The sequence below is a fragment of the Anomaloglossus baeobatrachus genome, chromosome 8, assembly GCF_048569485.1.
Source record: "Anomaloglossus baeobatrachus isolate aAnoBae1 chromosome 8, aAnoBae1.hap1, whole genome shotgun sequence".
NCBI lineage: Eukaryota > Metazoa > Chordata > Amphibia > Anura > Aromobatidae > Anomaloglossus > Anomaloglossus baeobatrachus.
Genome location: NC_134360.1, coordinates 245,706,133 through 245,724,453, shown reverse-complemented (window position 1 = coordinate 245,724,453; position 18,321 = coordinate 245,706,133). Strand labels below are relative to the sequence as shown.

The window sequence follows — 18,321 nt, the reverse complement described above, 5'->3', positions numbered from 1 at the left end:
CTGTACATTGTCAGCTGGCATCAACCCCAGGGGTTAGTAAAAGAGAGGCATCTAGCAAACACCCCCATTACTAACCAGGGAAGTGTAAAGTTAAAAAAACAAGACACAGGAAAAATTTGTTTATTTTAATAAAGTCACTCCCTCATTCAATTTATTAATTAAAAAGAAATCCTTGAATTTCAGACATAACAGAGTAATGTCCCACGACACCCGTCGAACACTACGGCGTCTCGTTCTGAGAACATTCGCAAAAATAAGAGGGTAAAGTCCTCAAAAAGAAGACATATATATATATATATATATATATATATATATATATATATATATATATATATATATATATATATTAACTGGGAAGAAACAAACAAGTGAAATGAAAACTAAACTAGGCTGTTCTCGTGATGTCTTGATGTAGTTGCAGTTTCTGGACAGCAGAGGGAGCCCATCAGTGCACACGGCATGGAGAGATCTGCCGGATCTGGCTTGCCATTCACAACTTGTTTCTTGCAATTGTTTCCGTCCATTAAACTATGTTCACACAGGGCTTTTTTGGTAGGTTTTTGCTGCGTTTTTTAGCTGCAGATTTGCCTTGGTTTTATGCAAATCCATGCTAATAAAAAGCTGCTTTTTACAGTCCCAGCAAAGTCAATGCCATTTCTGAAATCTCATGCACACATAAACACATCATTTTTTTTTCCTGACTGTTTTGTCAAATACCTGCGTTTTTGGTCAGGTTGTTAAAGAATGAGCATATCAGCTCTTTGCTGCAGATTTGCTGCGTTTTTTCATTGATGCAACCAATTTTGTAGAAAAAAAAGCAACAAATCCGCACCAAATCTGCAGCAAAAAGCCACTAAAAAAAAAAAAAAAAAAAAGCATGAAAAACGCACCAAAAACGCAAATGACTTAAAAAGAGATTTCCTGCCACAAGATCAGGTTTTGGTCAGGAAAAAAAGCCCCGTGTGAACATAGCCAATGAAGGAAAATGCGCTGCTGTACAGCCTTTCCCCTGGGGGCACGGCACAGCACAGCCTCAGCCCTCTCGGTAGGACTCGGTCTCTCCGGCTTTTCCCGGTTCTGGGGCTTTTCCTCTATAATCCTCCACTCGGGACACTTCTGAGTTTCCTCTAAAGCCCTACAATAAATCCACCAATCACACGGGCCGATAAAAGCCATGGGCGTGGCTGTCGTCGCGCCTTGCCCTATCAGCGCGCAGTGGGCGCGGCCGTGGAGCGCAGTCCTTTGTTGCCGCTGATGCAAAAGTAACGTTAGCGGAGCGCGCTGCCGTGACGTCACACGCCGGGTCCTGCTCCAGCCTGACGTCACATCCAGGGGGTCCTGTTGAAGAGTGACGTCACACCATTCATCACGTTAGGAGGAGACTGCTCCGGGTTTGGGGTGTTGCTGAAGATTCCCCCCAACTACAGCGCTGCGATCTGAACTGTGCCTTCACGTGACATCACCGGAGAGGAGATCCCCTGACGTCACCGGAGGCTCCGTGCTCCTCACAGCCCAGAGGCAGGGCTCCGGAACCAGTCACACGTGGCAGCCGCACTCCGGGACTCGGCTGGGATGGGAGGACGGTGGGAGAGCTCCCTGCTACTGGGGCTCCTGAGCCTGCTCTCAGGGGCTCTGCTGCCAGGTGAGTGCCAGAGGGAGGGAGACCGGCCCGAGACTGCGCAGCATTAATGTGACTCTCCGCTCTGCACACTGATGAGGGGTCTGCACCGAACTGGGCTATGCAGAGCTGCGACCCCCGACACTGAGCGGGTGGCATCTGCAGAGAAGTGGTATTCAAGGAGTTAACCTGCAATGGCAGGCTGGGGGTAGTTATGAAGTGTCACAGTTCTAGGTGTGCCCCCACATTACCGGGGTGTGTGCACTATTACGGACCCCGTAACTTGGGGTGTGCATTGTACAACTGTCCCGTACCAGGGGTGGGGGGTGCACCGTACGATGGACCCGTACTGGGGATGGTGGTGCACCGTGGGGGTGGGGGGTGCACCGTACGACGGATCCGTACCAGGGGTGGGGGGGGGGTGCACCGTACGACGGACCCGTATCGGGGGTGGGGGGAGGTGCACCTTACGATGGACCCGTATCTGGGGTGGGGGGTGCACCGTACGACGGATCCGTACCAGGGGTGGGGGGGGAGGTGCACCTTACGATGGACCCGTATCTGGGGTGGGGGGGCGGGGTGCACCGTACGACGGCCGCGTACCGGGGTTGGAGGGTGCAACCTACGATGGCCGCGTACCGGGAGTGGGGGGTGTGCTCCGTACTCAGGGCAGTCCTATGACAATAGTGCACCTCAGGTGTATGTTGTTATTATAGCACCATTTATTCCATGGCGCTTTACATGTGAAAGGGGTGTACATAATAGGGACAAGTACAATAATCCTAAAACTGGCACAGACTGGTACAGGAGGAGAGAGGACCCAGCCCGGGAGGGCTCACAATCTACAGGGGGTCGGTGAGGATATAGTAGATGGGGGAAGAGCTGGTCGTGCAGCGGTATAGTGGAGTGAGGGAGATGGGTGAGGATACAGTAAATGGGGTAGAGCTGGGCATGTAGCGGTATAGTGGAGTGAGGGGGATGGGTGAGGATACAGTAGATGGGGTAAAGTTGATCGTGCAGTGGTATAGTGGACTGAGGGGGATGGGTGAGGGTACAGTAGATGGGGGTATAGCCGGTCGTGCAGTGGTATAGTGGACTGAGGAGGATGGGTGAGGATACAGTAGATGGGGGGTATAGCTCGTCGCGCAGTGGTATAGTGGAGTGAGGGGGATGGGTGAGGGTACAGTAGATGGGGTATAGCCGGTCGTGCAGTGGTATAGTGGACTGAGGGGGATGGGTGAGGATACAGTAGATGGGGTAAAGTTGATTGTGCAGTGGTATAGTGGACTGAGGGGGATGGGTGAAGGTATGGTAGATGGGGTATAGCCGGTCGTGCAGTCGTATAGTGGACTGAGGGGGATGGGTGAGGATACAGTAGATGGGGTAAAGTTGATCGTGCAGTGGTATAGTGGACTGAGGGGGATGGGTGAAGGTACAGTAGATGGGGTATAGCCGGTCGTGCAGTGGTATAGTGGACTGAGGAGGATGGGTGAGGGTACAGTAGATGGGGGTATAGCCGGTCGTGCAGTGGTATAGTGGACTGAGGAGGATGGGTGAGGGTACAGTAGATGGGGTAAAGTTGATCGTGCAGTGGTATAGTGGACTGAGGGGGGATGGGTGAGGATACAGTACATGGGGTAAAGTTGATCGTGCAGTGGTATAGTGGACTGAGGGGGATGGGTGAGGATACAGTAGATGGGGTAAAGTTGATCGTGCAGTGGTATAGTGGACTGAGGGGGATGGGTGAAGGTACAGTAGATGGGGTATAGCCGGTTGTGCAGTGGTATAGTGGACTGAGGAGGATGGGTGAGGGTACAGTAGATGGGGGTATAGCTCGTCGTGCAGTGGTATAGTGGACTGAGGAGGATGGGTGAGGGTACAGTAGATGGGGGTATAGCTCGTCGTGCAGTGGTATAGTGGACTGAGGAGGATGGATGAGGGTACAGTAGATGGGGGTATAGCTCGTCGTGCAGTGGTATAGTGGACTGAGGAGGATGGGTGAGGGTACAGTAGATGGGGGTATAGCTCGTCGTGCAGTGGTATAGTGGACTGAGGAGGATGGGTGAGGGTACAGTAGATGGGGGTAAAGTTGGTCGTGCAGTGGTATAGTGGAGTGAGGGGGATGGGTGAGGATACAGTAGATGGGGGTGTAGCCGGTCGTGCAGTGGTATAGTGGAGTGAGGGGGATGGGTGAGGGTACAGTAGATGGGGTATAGCCGGTCGTGCAGTGGTATAGTGGACTGAGGAGGATGGGTGAGGGTACAGTAGATGGGGGTATAGCCGGTCGTGCAGTGGTATAGTGGACTGAGGAGGATGGGTGAGGGTACAGTAGATGGGGTAAAGTTGATCGTGCAGTGGTATAGTGGACTGAGGGGGGATGGGTGAGGATACAGTACATGGGGTAAAGTTGATCGTGCAGTGGTATAGTGGACTGAGGGGGATGGGTGAGGATACAGTAGATGGGGTAAAGTTGATCGTGCAGTGGTATAGTGGACTGAGGGGGATGGGTGAAGGTACAGTAGATGGGGTATAGCCGGTCGTGCAGTGGTATAGTGGACTGAGGAGGATGGGTGAGGGTACAGTAGATGGGGGTGTAGCCGGTCGTGCAGTGGTATAGTGGACTGAGGGGGATGGGTGAGGATACAGTAGATGGGGTAAAGTTGATCGTGCAGTGGTATAGTGGAGTGAGGGGGATGGGTGAGGGTACAGTAGATGGGGTATAGCCGGTCGTGCAGTGGTATAGTGGACTGAGGAGGATGGGTGAGGGTACAGTAGATGGGGGTGTAGCCGGTCGTGCAGTGGTATAGTGGAGTGAGGGGGATGGGTGAGGATACAGTAGATGGGGTAAAGTTGATCGTGCAGTGGTATAGTGGAGTGAGGGGGATGGGTGAGGGTACAGTAGATGGGGTATAGCCAGGGTGGATTGATTTAAATCACGCCGATTTAAATCATGATTTAAATCACGATTTAAATCAAAAGATTTTTTTCTATTTAAATCGGATCGATTTAAATCATGATTTTAATCATGATTTAAATCACTGATTTAAATCAAAAGGGTTTTTTTTAATATAAATCACGATTAAAATGAGAAGTGAGAGCAGTGTGCATGTGCGCCCATAGTTACACGGACGAAACTAGGGGCAACGATCTAACGCCAGGGTGAGGGGGGGACCCCAAAGTAAGTAAAAATCTTTTTTGTTTTACTATATGGCAATAGGTAGGTGTTTAAAAGCAGCATGTCTTAATTGTATAAACTATTAATAGCCTCCACATTTTGTTCATACTGCCCCTTTAATTCCACACTTCTAGCTTGGGTTCAGTTTTGGTTTAGTTTCTTTTTCCCTGCATTCAGTTGACATGCCCAAACTTGTTGGATAGTCAGCAGTACTTGGCTCAGGCTGTAGTAACATCAGCAGTGCTTGGCTCAGGCTGTAGTAACAATCAAACTTCATAAGTGATCTGTGTGAGCCATGGCAGCAGGTCGTAAGAGAGACCCTATTTGGGTTCATTTTGTTGAGATGCCAGCAGCAGATCTTGGAAAGAAAGGTGCAAGAGCAAAGTGCAAATACTGTCAAAAGGATATCCAAGGACTTGTTTGCCGTTTGAAATCACATTATGAAAACTGCAACCAGAAGGGAAATGAAGATGTTGATAGTGATACAACTAATGTCAATGAACCCCCACAGCTTCTTATGCACCAGGAGCCTAGTACTAGTGGTAAGTCTGGCAATTAATTTACAACCTATTTTTTTAACAGACATTTTACTGGGATGGTTAAAGTCTATGAAAAGAAAAATTTCTAGCACTGGTAGTTCTGGAGTATAGAATTTAAATTTATGTTAAGGCAATATTTCACAGAAAATTAACGCTAAAGGACATGTGCACCTTTATTTTTTTTAAGGTGCACATGTCCCCCCCCCCCCCCCGCAGCGCTCTTACCTCCGATCCCCACAGCGCTGAGATCCGTGGCTTCGTTTTGACCGTCCGCCTCCCGTCCTCCGGTTGCGGCCTACTCGCAGTGATCCAGCGGCGTGACGTCAGCGGGCCGCACGCTCCATTGAAATGAATGGAGGCGCGCTCGCGGACGGGCAGAACGAAGCCACGGATCCCCGCAGCGCTGACATCGTAGGTAAGAGAGCTGCGGGGGGAGGACATGTGCACACTGTGACTGGCTGCACCTTAAAAAATAAAGGTGCACATGTCCTTTAAGTAAAAATAAAGTGTGTATACGCTTATTTTTTTTTTTATTGTAGGCTGCAATTCACTTTTGAAGTCTGCCAAATTGACCATTTTAAAAAAAAAACATTTTTAAAACTTTTGTGACATAATTTTTTTCAGTTGCTGAGGCTCTGATATTAGTTACCAGTATTACAGCAACCTCACCGGAAAACTTGAGTAGCATAACTTTTGAGACAGCCCTTATAGGACGAGGACCATTACATTGTTCAAAAAGTTTGTTTCAAGAGATAGAGATAGGCTATTGTTAAAAAGTACTTACTCTCTGTAGTTCAATTCTGAGTGTTTAATGGTGCAAATAAAAATTATTAGGTTTCATAATCAACTGTTTTAATATTTTTATTTGTGTAAAACAATTAGATTTGCAAAAAGACAAAGTTTTGCTTGTGTACAACTTGATTAAAAAATCTGATTTAAATCAAATGATTTAAATCAAAAAAATCTGATTTAAATCAAAAAAATCTGATTTTTTTGATTTTTTTAAAAAAATCAAGATTTTTATCCACCCTGGGTATAGCCGGTCGTGCAGTGGTATAGTGGACTGAGGAGGATGGGTGAGGGTACAGTAGATGGGGGTATAGCCGGTCGTGCAGTGGTATAGTGGACTGAGGAGGATGGGTGAGGGTACAGTAGATGGGGTAAAGTTGATCGTGCAGTGGTATAGTGGACTGAGGGGGGATGGGTGAGGATACAGTACATGGGGTAAAGTTGATCGTGCAGTGGTATAGTGGACTGAGGGGGATGGGTGAGGATACAGTAGATGGGGTAAAGTTGATCGTGCAGTGGTATAGTGGACTGAGGGGGATGGGTGAAGGTACAGTAGATGGGGTATAGCCGGTTGTGCAGTGGTATAGTGGACTGAGGAGGATGGGTGAGGGTACAGTAGATGGGGGTATAGCTCGTCGTGCAGTGGTATAGTGGACTGAGGAGGATGGGTGAGGGTACAGTAGATGGGGGTATAGCTCGTCGTGCAGTGGTATAGTGGACTGAGGAGGATGGATGAGGGTACAGTAGATGGGGGTATAGCTCGTCGTGCAGTGGTATAGTGGAGTGAGGGGGATGGGTGAGGATACAGTAGATGGGGTAAAGTTGATCGTGCAGTGGTATAGTGGAGTGAGGGGGATGGGTGAGGGTACAGTAGATGGGGTATAGCCGGTCGTGCAGTGGTATAGTGGACTGAGGAGGATGGGTGAGGGTACAGTAGATGGGGGTGTAGCCGGTCGTGCAGTGGTATAGTGGAGTGAGGGGGATGGGTGAGGATACAGTAGATGGGGTAAAGTTGATCGTGCAGTGGTATAGTGGAGTGAGGGGGATGGGTGAGGGTACAGTAGATGGGGGTGTAGCCGGTCGTGCAGTGGTATAGTGGAGTGAGGGGGATGGGTGAGGATACAGTAGATGGGGTAAAGTTGATCGTGCAGTGGTATAGTGGAGTGAGGGGGATGGGTGAGGGTACAGTAGATGGGGGTGTAGCCGGTCGTGCAGTGGTATAGTGGAGTGAGGGGGATGGGTGAGGATACAGTAGATGGGGTAAAGTTGATCGTGCAGTGGTATAGTGGAGTGAGGGGGATGGGTGAGGGTACAGTAGATGGGGTATAGCCGGTCGTGCAGTGGTATAGTGGACTGAGGAGGATGGGTGAGGGTACAGTAGATGGGGGTATAGCCGGTCGTGCAGTGGTATAGTGGACTGAGGAGGATGGGTGAGGGTACAGTAGATGGGGTAAAGTTGATCGTGCAGTGGTATAGTGGACTGAGGGGGGATGGGTGAGGATACAGTACATGGGGTAAAGTTGATCGTGCAGTGGTATAGTGGACTGAGGGGGATGGGTGAGGATACAGTAGATGGGGTAAAGTTGATCGTGCAGTGGTATAGTGGAGTGAGGGGGATGGGTGAGGGTACAGTAGATGGGGTATAGCCGGTCGTGCAGTGGTATAGTGGACTGAGGAGGATGGGTGAGGGTACAGTAGATGGGGGTGTAGCCGGTCGTGCAGTGGTATAGTGGACTGAGGGGGATGGGTGAGGATACAGTAGATGGGGTAAAGTTGATCGTGCAGTGGTATAGTGGAGTGAGGGGGATGGGTGAGGGTACAGTAGATGGGGTATAGCCGGTCGTGCAGTGGTATAGTGGACTGAGGAGGATGGGTGAGGGTACAGTAGATGGGGGTGTAGCCGGTCGTGCAGTGGTATAGTGGAGTGAGGGGGATGGGTGAGGATACAGTAGATGGGGTAAAGTTGATCGTGCAGTGGTATAGTGGAGTGAGGGGGATGGGTGAGGGTACAGTAGATGGGGTATAGCCGGTCGTGCAGTGGTATAGTGGACTGAGGAGGATGGGTGAGGGTACAGTAGATGGGGGTATAGCCGGTCGTGCAGTGGTATAGTGGACTGAGGAGGATGGGTGAGGGTACAGTAGATGGGGTAAAGTTGATCGTGCAGTGGTATAGTGGACTGAGGGGGGATGGGTGAGGATACAGTACATGGGGTAAAGTTGATCGTGCAGTGGTATAGTGGACTGAGGGGGATGGGTGAGGATACAGTAGATGGGGTAAAGTTGATCGTGCAGTGGTATAGTGGACTGAGGGGGATGGGTGAAGGTACAGTAGATGGGGTATAGCCGGTTGTGCAGTGGTATAGTGGACTGAGGAGGATGGGTGAGGGTACAGTAGATGGGGGTATAGCTCGTCGTGCAGTGGTATAGTGGACTGAGGAGGATGGGTGAGGGTACAGTAGATGGGGGTATAGCTCGTCGTGCAGTGGTATAGTGGACTGAGGAGGATGGATGAGGGTACAGTAGATGGGGGTATAGCTCGTCGTGCAGTGGTATAGTGGACTGAGGAGGATGGGTGAGGGTACAGTAGATGGGGGTATAGCTCGTCGTGCAGTGGTATAGTGGACTGAGGAGGATGGGTGAGGGTACAGTAGATGGGGGTAAAGTTGGTCGTGCAGTGGTATAGTGGACTGAGGGGGATGGGTGAGGATACAGTAGATGGGGGGGGTATAGCTCTTCGCGCAGTGGTATAGTGGAGTGAGGGGGATGGGTGAGGATACAGTAGATGGGGGTGTAGCCGGTCGTGCAGTGGTATAGTGGAGTGAGGGGGATGGGTGAGGATACAGTAGATGGGGTAAAGTTGATCGTGCAGTGGTATAGTGGACTGAGGGGGATGGGTGAGGGTACAGTAGATGGGGTATAGCCGGTCGTGCAGTGGTATAGTGGACTGAGGAGGATGGGTGAGGGTACAGTAGATGGGGGTATAGCTCGTCGTGCAGTGGTATAGTGGAGTGAGGGGGATGGGTGAGGGTACAGTAGATGGGGGTATAGCCGGTCGTGCAGTGGTATAGTGGACTGAGGGGGATGGGTGAGGGTACAGTAGATGGGGTATAGCCGGTCGTGCAGTGGTATAGTGGACTGAGGGGGATGGGTGAGGATACAGTAGATAGGGGTATAGCTCGTCGTGCAGTGGTATAGAGGTCTGATGGTTACTGCAGGTTGTATATGACAACGTTGAACTGTGTGAACGGTTTTCCACTGCTTTGAGACACGGAGAGTTAATATTTTGACCTCTCTGTTCTTATCAGCATCTTTATGTTCATCATTGTGTTACCTGCGCAGAACGTTCCAGGGTAAGCAATCCCTTAAGGAACAACAACTCCCAGCGTGGTTTTCTGGATGCATGTGTTGAGAATGCTGAGTGTTGTAGTCCCCTGACAATGGCCTCCGGTTGCAGACTGCTGCTGTGCGGTCAGATCCTCCATACAGCATGATACTGAGATAATGGGATATGAGTGGATGGTGTTGCTGAACCTTCTAGTTCCTCAGTGTCCCGGGCTTCTGTGCCCACCTGCTTATTGTAGCTGTGAGGATTCTCAATATCAACAAGATGAATAAAATATGACACAAGTGACGTCATTCTGTCTGATTAACCTCTTCAGTGCTGGGACGAAGAGTGGGAAGGACCCTGGATATTCAGTCATGTCACATTTACCCCTCAGGTTACGTGTTTCTGATAGAGGACCAATATGGTGGGCTCTGCAGCCCCCATGTGGCCTCGGCACTGCCCCCTTATGACTGGGAGGGTTGGTGCTCACCTAGGTTCAGAAATGGTCGAGTCCTTTAAGAACTTAACAGAAGAGGAAACTTTGGAATTTCTATTTTTCTGTGGGATTATTTAGATTTTTGGCTTATTCAGTAATGTTCGGCTTATAGGGCTGATCCACCTTCCGAAAACTCAGATGTCTTGCTTTGTACGTGCTCTGTTAACCCTTCGTTATCCGTGCTCTGTTAACCCTTCATTATCTAGGCTCTGATAACCCTTCCGTCCTTTATTTTATATCCGCATTTACAGGGACAGGCGTGTTACAATGTCTCCATGTAAAGGGAGAGGAGTAAAGTCGTCCGTGGTCGGACGTCATTCTATAACGCACTCGTGGTATATTCTGTGGTCGTAGACAGAGCCTTTGTCTGAGGCTTATAGTAGATCCCGACCGGTGATGCAACAGATGAGACGTCCATCGGGGATAGGAGAGACAGCTGGTGTAACGAGACCGCAGGCGGGATGAGAGGTCTCCGGGGCGCTGGAGAGGCGGCTCCTCTGTGGATACAGTGTCGTTGCGTCCTGTCAAGAATGAAAGGGTTAATATGACAGAGATTAGCGAGCGCAGAGACCGCCGGGCAATTTCCAGGAAGCATCTGACGTGCGCGAACCTGCAGCCGCACATCCTGAGCCCGTCCGCGACAATGTATCCACAGAGCTACACAAAACCGATGGTAATCTGCCTAATCGCGCGGGACACGGCCGGCAACGGGGTAGGAGGGTTCAGATCAGCGTAAAAAAAAAAACCAAAAAACTTATTTCATCCTGGGAAAAAAAACTATTTCACATCTACATTTTTTTTTGTTTTTTTTGTTTTATCATCCAGTTTATACATCAACAGTGTAAAAAAAGAAAAAAAACAAATCCAAGTTGCTGTCAGTGATTGCAAGGAATCTGAGTGCATTGAGTTTAATGGGAGTCTGAGCTGAAAAACCGCTGACGGGTGCCGGCTGCGCCTTATCTATCTTGGTTTTGACTATTGACTTGCACTGGGATTTCTCTGTTACCTGTTTTGCATATGGATGAATAATAATCGAGCCTGATATCCATTGCTATTTCATCCAAAGCTCTGACTACCGTCCTTTTTTTTCCTCATTTCTTTTTCTATTGCTTTACACTGCAGCTTTGCTCTATTAGGACAGAGCTATAATCCTGATTAATATGGTTGTATTCTGGTCACTATTTGGCAACCAAAACCAGGACTGGTTCTAACAACGGATGAAGGGGGAAATCATTTTTTAAAATGTTTCTATAGGTTGCAGTGGTATAGTGCAGTGAGGGGGATGGATGAGGATACAGTAGATGGGGTAAAGTTGGTCGTGCAGCAGTATAGTGGACTGAGGGGGATGGGTGAGGATACAGTAGATGGGGTAAAGTTGGTCGTGCAGCAGTATAGTGGACTAAGGAGGATGGGTGAGGATACAGTAGATGGGGGTAAAGTTGGTCGTGCAGTGGTATAGTGGACTAAGGAGGATGGGTGAGGATACAGTAGATGGGGGTAAAGTTGGTCGTGCAGTGGTATAGTGGACTAAGGAGGATGGGTGAGGATACAGTAGATGGGGGTAAAGTTGGTCGTGCAGTGGTATAGTGGACTAAGGAGGATGGGTGAGGATACAGTAGATGGGGGGTAAAGTTGGTCGTGCAGTGGTATAGAATCCACTCCTTTTCCGCTTATACATATTGATGAAAAAAAACTAACTAGAATCCCACAGAGTGAGATCTCCCCTTTCCCATGCTTTACACTGAAGCTCTGCTCTGTTAGAAGACCTTTATGTTGAGTGACTCCAGTTTCGCAGCATCATCTATTGGAGTCTGAGGTTGTCTAGAATCCACCTCCTGTCTGATCAGAGACTCGGGTTGCTGCTCTTTCTCCCATGCTTTACACTACATCTTTGCTTCATTAGAGAGCCTCACTATTTAGGAGAAGCTGCAGCTTAACTGCATTGTCTTATCAGTCTGATTTAGGCTACGTGCGCACGTTGCAGTTTGGTACAGACATTTTCTTCATGAAAACTGCACCTTGTGGCAGAAAAACGCAACAAAAAATGCATGCCTTTTGGTCTGTTTTTGTGCCATGCGTTATTTTAATGAAGTCAATGGGTGGAAGGGTTAAAAAAAAACGCAGGAAACAATGCACCAACACTTGACCTGCTGCAGTTGTTTTCTGCACTAAATCTGCAAGGAAAAAAAAGCAACGTGTGCACAGCAATTCTCAATGACTTTGCTGGCCTGAAGAAAAATCTGAAGATTTGGACCAAAATCTGCATCAAAAATGCACTGTGTGCACAACGCCTTATGCTTCAATTCACCTCCCGTCTCCTCAAAGATCCAACTCTCACCTATGCTTTACACTACAGCTCTGCTCCAAAAGGGCACCTGTGTGTTGAGTGGCTCCAGCCCATCTGCATTGTCTATTGGTATCTGAAGTAGTCTGTAATCCATTTATCTCATTAGGGGTGGTTGTTCTGTCCCTCCCCCATACTTTACACTACAACTCTGCTTTGTTATGGCACTTCTGCCTTGAGAGGCTCCTGTTTTATATCTGCAGATATCTGTAGATAATACTGGAGCAGTGAATTAAGGTGGTGTCAAGGCCCCTTTATGCTATGTGCGCACGTTGCGTAAATTCATGCAGTTACGCTGCGCTTTGTAGCGCAGCGTAACTGCATGCGTCCTGCGTCCCCTGCACAGTCTATGGAGATTGTGCAGGGGCCGTGCGCACGTGGCGTTTAAGAGCGCAGCGCTTCGGCTACTGCCGAAGCGCTGCGCAAAAAGAAGTGACATGTCACTTTCCTGCGCTTTGCCGGCAGCTCCTGCTCTGTCTATGGCAGGAGCTGCAGGCAGAGCGCATGGAATCGGCTTCACTACGGACATTTCTGCAGCAATCTAAAGCGCACATGTGCTCTTCAGATCGCTGCAGAAATTTCTGCAGGGCTAGTACGCAACGTGCGCACATACCCTTAGGGGTGCTTCACACACAGCGAGCTCGCTGCCGAGATCGCTGCTTAGTCACGTTTTTTGTGACGCAGCAGTGACCTCATTAGCGATCTCGCTGTGTGTGACACTGAGCAGTGATCTGGCCCCTGCTGCGAGATCGCTGCTCGTTACACACAGCCCTGGTTCGTTTTCTTCAAAGGCGCTCTCCTGCTGTGACACACAGATCGCTGTGTGTGACAGCGAGAGCGACAAATGAAGCGAGCAGGGAGCAGGAGCCGGCATCTGGCAGCTGCGGTAAGCTGTAACCAAGATAAACATCGGGTAACCAAGGTGGTTATCCGATATTTACCTTAGTTACCAGCCTCCGCAGCTCTCACGCTGCCTGTGCTGCCGGCTCCGGCTCTCTGCACATGTAGCTGCATTACACATCAGGTTAATTAACCCGATGTGTACTGTAGCTAGGAGAGCAAAGCTAAGCGATGTGCGCTGGTAACTAATGTAAACATCGGGTAACCATACCCGATGTTTACCTTAGTTACCAGTATCCGCAGCTTCCAGATGCCGGCTCCGTGCAAGCGCAGCGTTGCTTGCACGTCGCTGCTGGCTGGGGGCTGGTCACTGGTGAGATCTGCCTGTTTGACAGCTCACCAGCGACCATGTAGCGATGCAGCAGCGATCCTGACCAGGTCAGATCGCTGGTCGGATCGCTGCTGCATCGCTAAAGTGTGAAGGTACCCTTACACACTGAAACTTTCTAGCGATCCCAACCTGGCCGGGATCGCTACAAAGTCTCTGGTGAGCTGTCAAACAGGCAGACCTGGCCAACGACGCAACAGCGATCCGGACCTGCAGAACGACCTCGCTGGTCATTGTGGACGTTGTAAAGCAGCTTTTTGAAAGGGAAGTCGCTAACGAAGTCGCTGTAAAGTCCCCTTTACACACTGAAACTTTGCTGCACAGCGGGAAACAAAGGACCAAAGAATGGTCCTGAACAATTTGTAGCGATCACAACTTCACAGCAGGGGCCAGGTCGCTGATGTGTTTCACACACTGCAATGTCGCTGGGGAGGTCGCTATTACATCACAAAACCGGTGACGTTACAGCGATGTCGTTTGCGATGTTGCAGTGTGTAAAGCCACCTTCACACACAGCGACAACGACGTCGCTGCTACGTCACCATTTTCTGTGACGTTGCAGCGACGTCGCTGTCGCTGTGTGTGACATCCAGCAACGACCTGGCCCCTGCTGTGAGGTCGCCGGTCGTTGCTGAATGTCCAGCTTCATTTTTTGGTCGTCGCTCTCCCGCTGTGACGCACAGATCGCTGTGTGTGACAGCAAGAGAGCGACGAAATGAAGCGAGCAGAGAGCAGGAGCCGGCGTCTGGCAGCTGCGGTAAGCTGTAACCAAGGTAAACATCGGGTAACCAAGGTGGTTACCCGATATTTACCTTCGTTACCAGCCTCCGCCGCTCTCACGCTGCCAGTGCCGGCTCCGGCTCTCTGCACATGTAGCTGCAGTACACATCGTGTAATTAACCCGATGTGTACTGTAGCTAGGAGAGCAAGGACCCAGCGCTCAGTGTGCGCGGCTCCCTGCTCTCTGCACATGTAGCACAGCGACGCGTGTCGTTATGATCGCTGCTTCGGCTGCTGTTTGACAGCTAAGCAGCGATCATAACAGCGACTTACAAGGTCGCTGCTACGTCACAGAAAATGGTGACGTAACAGCGACGTCGTTGTCGCTGTCGTTTAGTGTGACCCCAGCTTTATTCTCCTGTTGCTCAGGTTGCTGCTTTGTCCTTTTTTCATGCTTTACACTACAGCACCACTCCATTAGGGCAGCTCTGTGATTGGAGGCTCCAGCTTAGCTGCATTGTCAATTGAAGTCTAAGGCCATGTGCGCACTAGAAATTGACTATTTATTAAGGAAAAACCAGACCCTTTGAAAGAATCCCGCACCTGCGGTAAAAAACTGTCCCAAAACTAAACGCAACTAAATCCGCATGCGGTTTTGCCGCGTTTTTTTCTGCAGGTTTGTCCCTGTGGGTTTTTACCATTATCTATGGCAAAAAAAAACTCAGGTACCTGCGGAAAAGTGACATGCACATTAATTCCGCAGGTAAATCCGCAGTTATAAAAAACCGCAGTGTGCGCACAGCATTTTTTTTTATACCCATAGGTTTTGCTGGGGAATGACTGCAGCAATGTTAGACACATTTTCTGCGGCAAATCTGCAGCGTGCGCACATAGCCTAAAGTGGTATACAATGTCACTTGTCTCAATAGAGGCGCTTTATGATTATTTATTTTATATTTCCATTTTTTTTTTTATGTATTACACTTTTTAATTCTTTCTTTTATAAAGTTTTAGGATGATTATTGAGGGATTATGGATCATCAGATGCTGGATTATAGGAGTTCTGCATTTATTATTAGGGATGATCGAATACCTCAATTATTCGGCTTCGCGAATATCCAACGAATAGGTCGCTGCTATGCGAATATTCGATGCGCAGTGTAAGTCTATGGGAAGCTCGAATAGTTGTTATATGGGTTTCCCATAGACTTACATTGCGCATCGAATATTCGTGAATAGTCGAATAGCGGCGACCTATTCGGAAAATATTCACGAAGCCGAATATTTGAGGTATTCAATCTAACATGATTCCTCTATTTTCGGCTCTGGGAGCCCTATACTGAGTGCCAGGGGCCCTAGCCATGCTGTGCTTTGGTCGGGGATCTGCGGGGGTTGGTTGCGCGGCTTGCGGGGGGTTGGTTGCGCGGCTTGCGGGGGTGGGTGCGCGGCTGCGGGGTTTGGTTGCGCAGCTTGCGGGGTGGGTGCGCGGCTGCAGTGGGTGTGACGTCATATCAAAGGGCTTTGAAGTTCCTGGAGTCACATCTGTAGGAAGTCGGACAATAAATCCTGCAGGAGGGCGGCTTTTATCTTCACAATGAGGTGGAGGTGGTTTTTTTTCACCTGCATCTCCCCAAAATTAATCAGTTTCTGTATAATGAGACCTCTATTCACCTCCCACTGTCATTTATTCAATTTTTTTTGGGGGGGGGAGTTGGGTGGTCTCTGTTATGTTAGCATTCACATTGAATTGAATTGTAAAGTGCTGCTTAATATGTTGGCGCTATAGAAATTAAAGATTTATTATTAATAATATTATTACATATAGCAGCCGGTTCTCTCCGGTGACCCCATAGACAATGAATGGGGTGACGGTCGAGCATGCGCCTCCATCAGGACAGGGCACTTCTGTCCACAACTGAATGATTGGGGTCTCACGGATACCTGATGACTTCTTGTAACCCAGAATCCCCCTTTATTTCCGCACTTGCTGCTCTTCTTGGCTTGTCGCTTGGTTCCTCCAGTCCCGTCCTTCCGGATATTCCTGACTCCCCGGGGCCTCTGGGCCTGGATTCTGCGCGTTCCCACAAAGCTGCTCTGCGCCTTCGCCCGTCTCCCATCATGGTGACCACAGAGGGGCCTGGTGTGGAGCTTCTGTTCACACCTCCCTGCTAAAGCTGCAAGAAGTGTCGCATTTGTAAAGAGAAACTATTTGTTCTTCCTGAGACCCTCGAGGGGCTTTTATTTAGTCTATTTTGGGTGTAAAGATGAAAAGACAGAAATGTGACACCGAGGTGCCACTGATTGAGCCGCAGCGGGGGGCGTCTCCAAAGGGGGCCCTTATCTTTGATGTGTAGATCACAGCTGAGCCACCATTGTGCAGAGTATCTGATCCTGTCCTGTGATACTGTCTGCTGATGGATCTGATCCTATTGTGTGTGAGATACTATCCTGCTGAGGCTAGGGCCTACTTCAATCATGTGTAATCCTGTCTGCTGAGCTGTGTATCTAATCTGATCATGTGTGATACTGTCTGCTGAGCCTCTGTATGTATGCATGTCATGTGTGATACTCTGCTGAGCCTCTGTATGTAAGCATGTCATGTGTGATACTCTGCTGAGCCTCTGTATGTAAGCATGTCATGTGTGATACTCTGCTGAGCCTCTGTATGTAAGCATGTCATGTGTGATACTCTGCTGAGCCTCTGTATGTAAGCATGTCATGTGTGATACTCTGCTGAGCCTCTGTATGTATGCATGCCATGTGTGATACTCTGCTGAGCCTCTGTATGTATGCATGTCATGTGTGATACTCTGCTGAGCCTCTGTATGTAAGCATGTCATGTGTGATACTCTGCTGAGCCTCTGTATGTAAGCATGCCATGTGTGATACTCTGCTGAGCCTCTGTATGTATGCATGTCATGTGTGATACTCTGCTGAGCCTCTGTATGTAAGCATGTCATGTGTGATACTCTGCTGAGCCGCTGTATGTAAGCATGTCATGTGTGATACTCTGCTGAGCCTCTGTATGTAAGCATGTCATGTGTGATACTCTGCTGAGCCTCTGTATGTAAGCGTCATGTGTGATACTCTGCTGAGCCTCTGTATGTAAGCATGCCATGTGTGATACTCTGCTGAGCCTCTGTATGTATGCATGTCATGTGTGATACTCTGCTGAGCCTCTGTATGTAAGCATGTCATGTGTGATACTCTGCTGAGCCTCTGTATGTATGCATGTCATGTGTGATACTCTGCTGAGCCTCTGTATGTATGCATGTCATGTGTGATACTCTGCTGAGCCTCTGTATGTATGCATGTCATGTGTGATACTCTGCTGAGCCTCTGTATGTATGCATGTCATGTGTGATACTCTGCTGAGCCTCTGTATGTATGCATGTCATGTGTGATACTCTGCTGAGCCTCTGTATGTATGCATGTCATGTGTGATACTCTGCTGAGCCTCTGTATGTATGCATGCCATGTGTGATACTCTGCTGAGCCTCTGTATGTATGCATGCCATGTGTGATACTCTGCTGAGCCTCTGTATGTATGCATGTCATGTGTGATACTCTGCTGAGCCTCTGTATGTATGCATGTCATGTGTGATACTCTGCTGAGCCTCTGTATGTAAGCATGTCGTGTGTGATACTCTGCTGAGCCTCTGTATGTAAGCATGCCATGTGTGATACTCTGCTGAGCCTCTGTATGTAAGCGTCATGTGTGATACTCTGCTGAGCCTCTGTATGTAAGCATGCCATGTGTGATACTCTGCTGAGCCTCTGTATGTATGCATGTCATGTGTGATACTCTGCTGAGCCTCTGTATGTAAGCATGTCATGTGTGATACTCTGCTGAGCCTCTGTATGTATGCATGTCATGTGTGATACTCTGCTGAGCCTCTGTATGTATGCATGTCATGTGTGATACTCTGCTGAGCCTCTGTATGTAAGCATGTCATGTGTGATACTCTGCTGAGCCTCTGTATGTATGCATGTCATGTGTGATACTCTGCTGAGCCTCTGTATGTATGCATGTCATGTGTGATACTCTGCTGAGCCTCTGTATGTAAGCATGTCATGTGTGATACTC

At 49.0% G+C, this 18,321-nt stretch overlaps 1 protein-coding gene across 1 annotated transcript in view; it reads left to right on the top strand.

Moving 5' to 3' along the window:
- Positions 1-1,235: 1,235 nt before the first annotated feature.
- Positions 1,236-18,321, top strand: part of LOC142249516 (uncharacterized) — a 38,821-nt gene continuing 21,735 nt past the window's right edge. Inside the window, exon 1 of the mRNA XM_075321178.1 lies at positions 1,236-1,642. Within this exon, the coding sequence (XP_075177293.1) occupies positions 1,573-1,642 (70 nt within the window). The 5' untranslated portion in view covers positions 1,236-1,572. The remainder of the gene's footprint in view (positions 1,643-18,321) is intronic.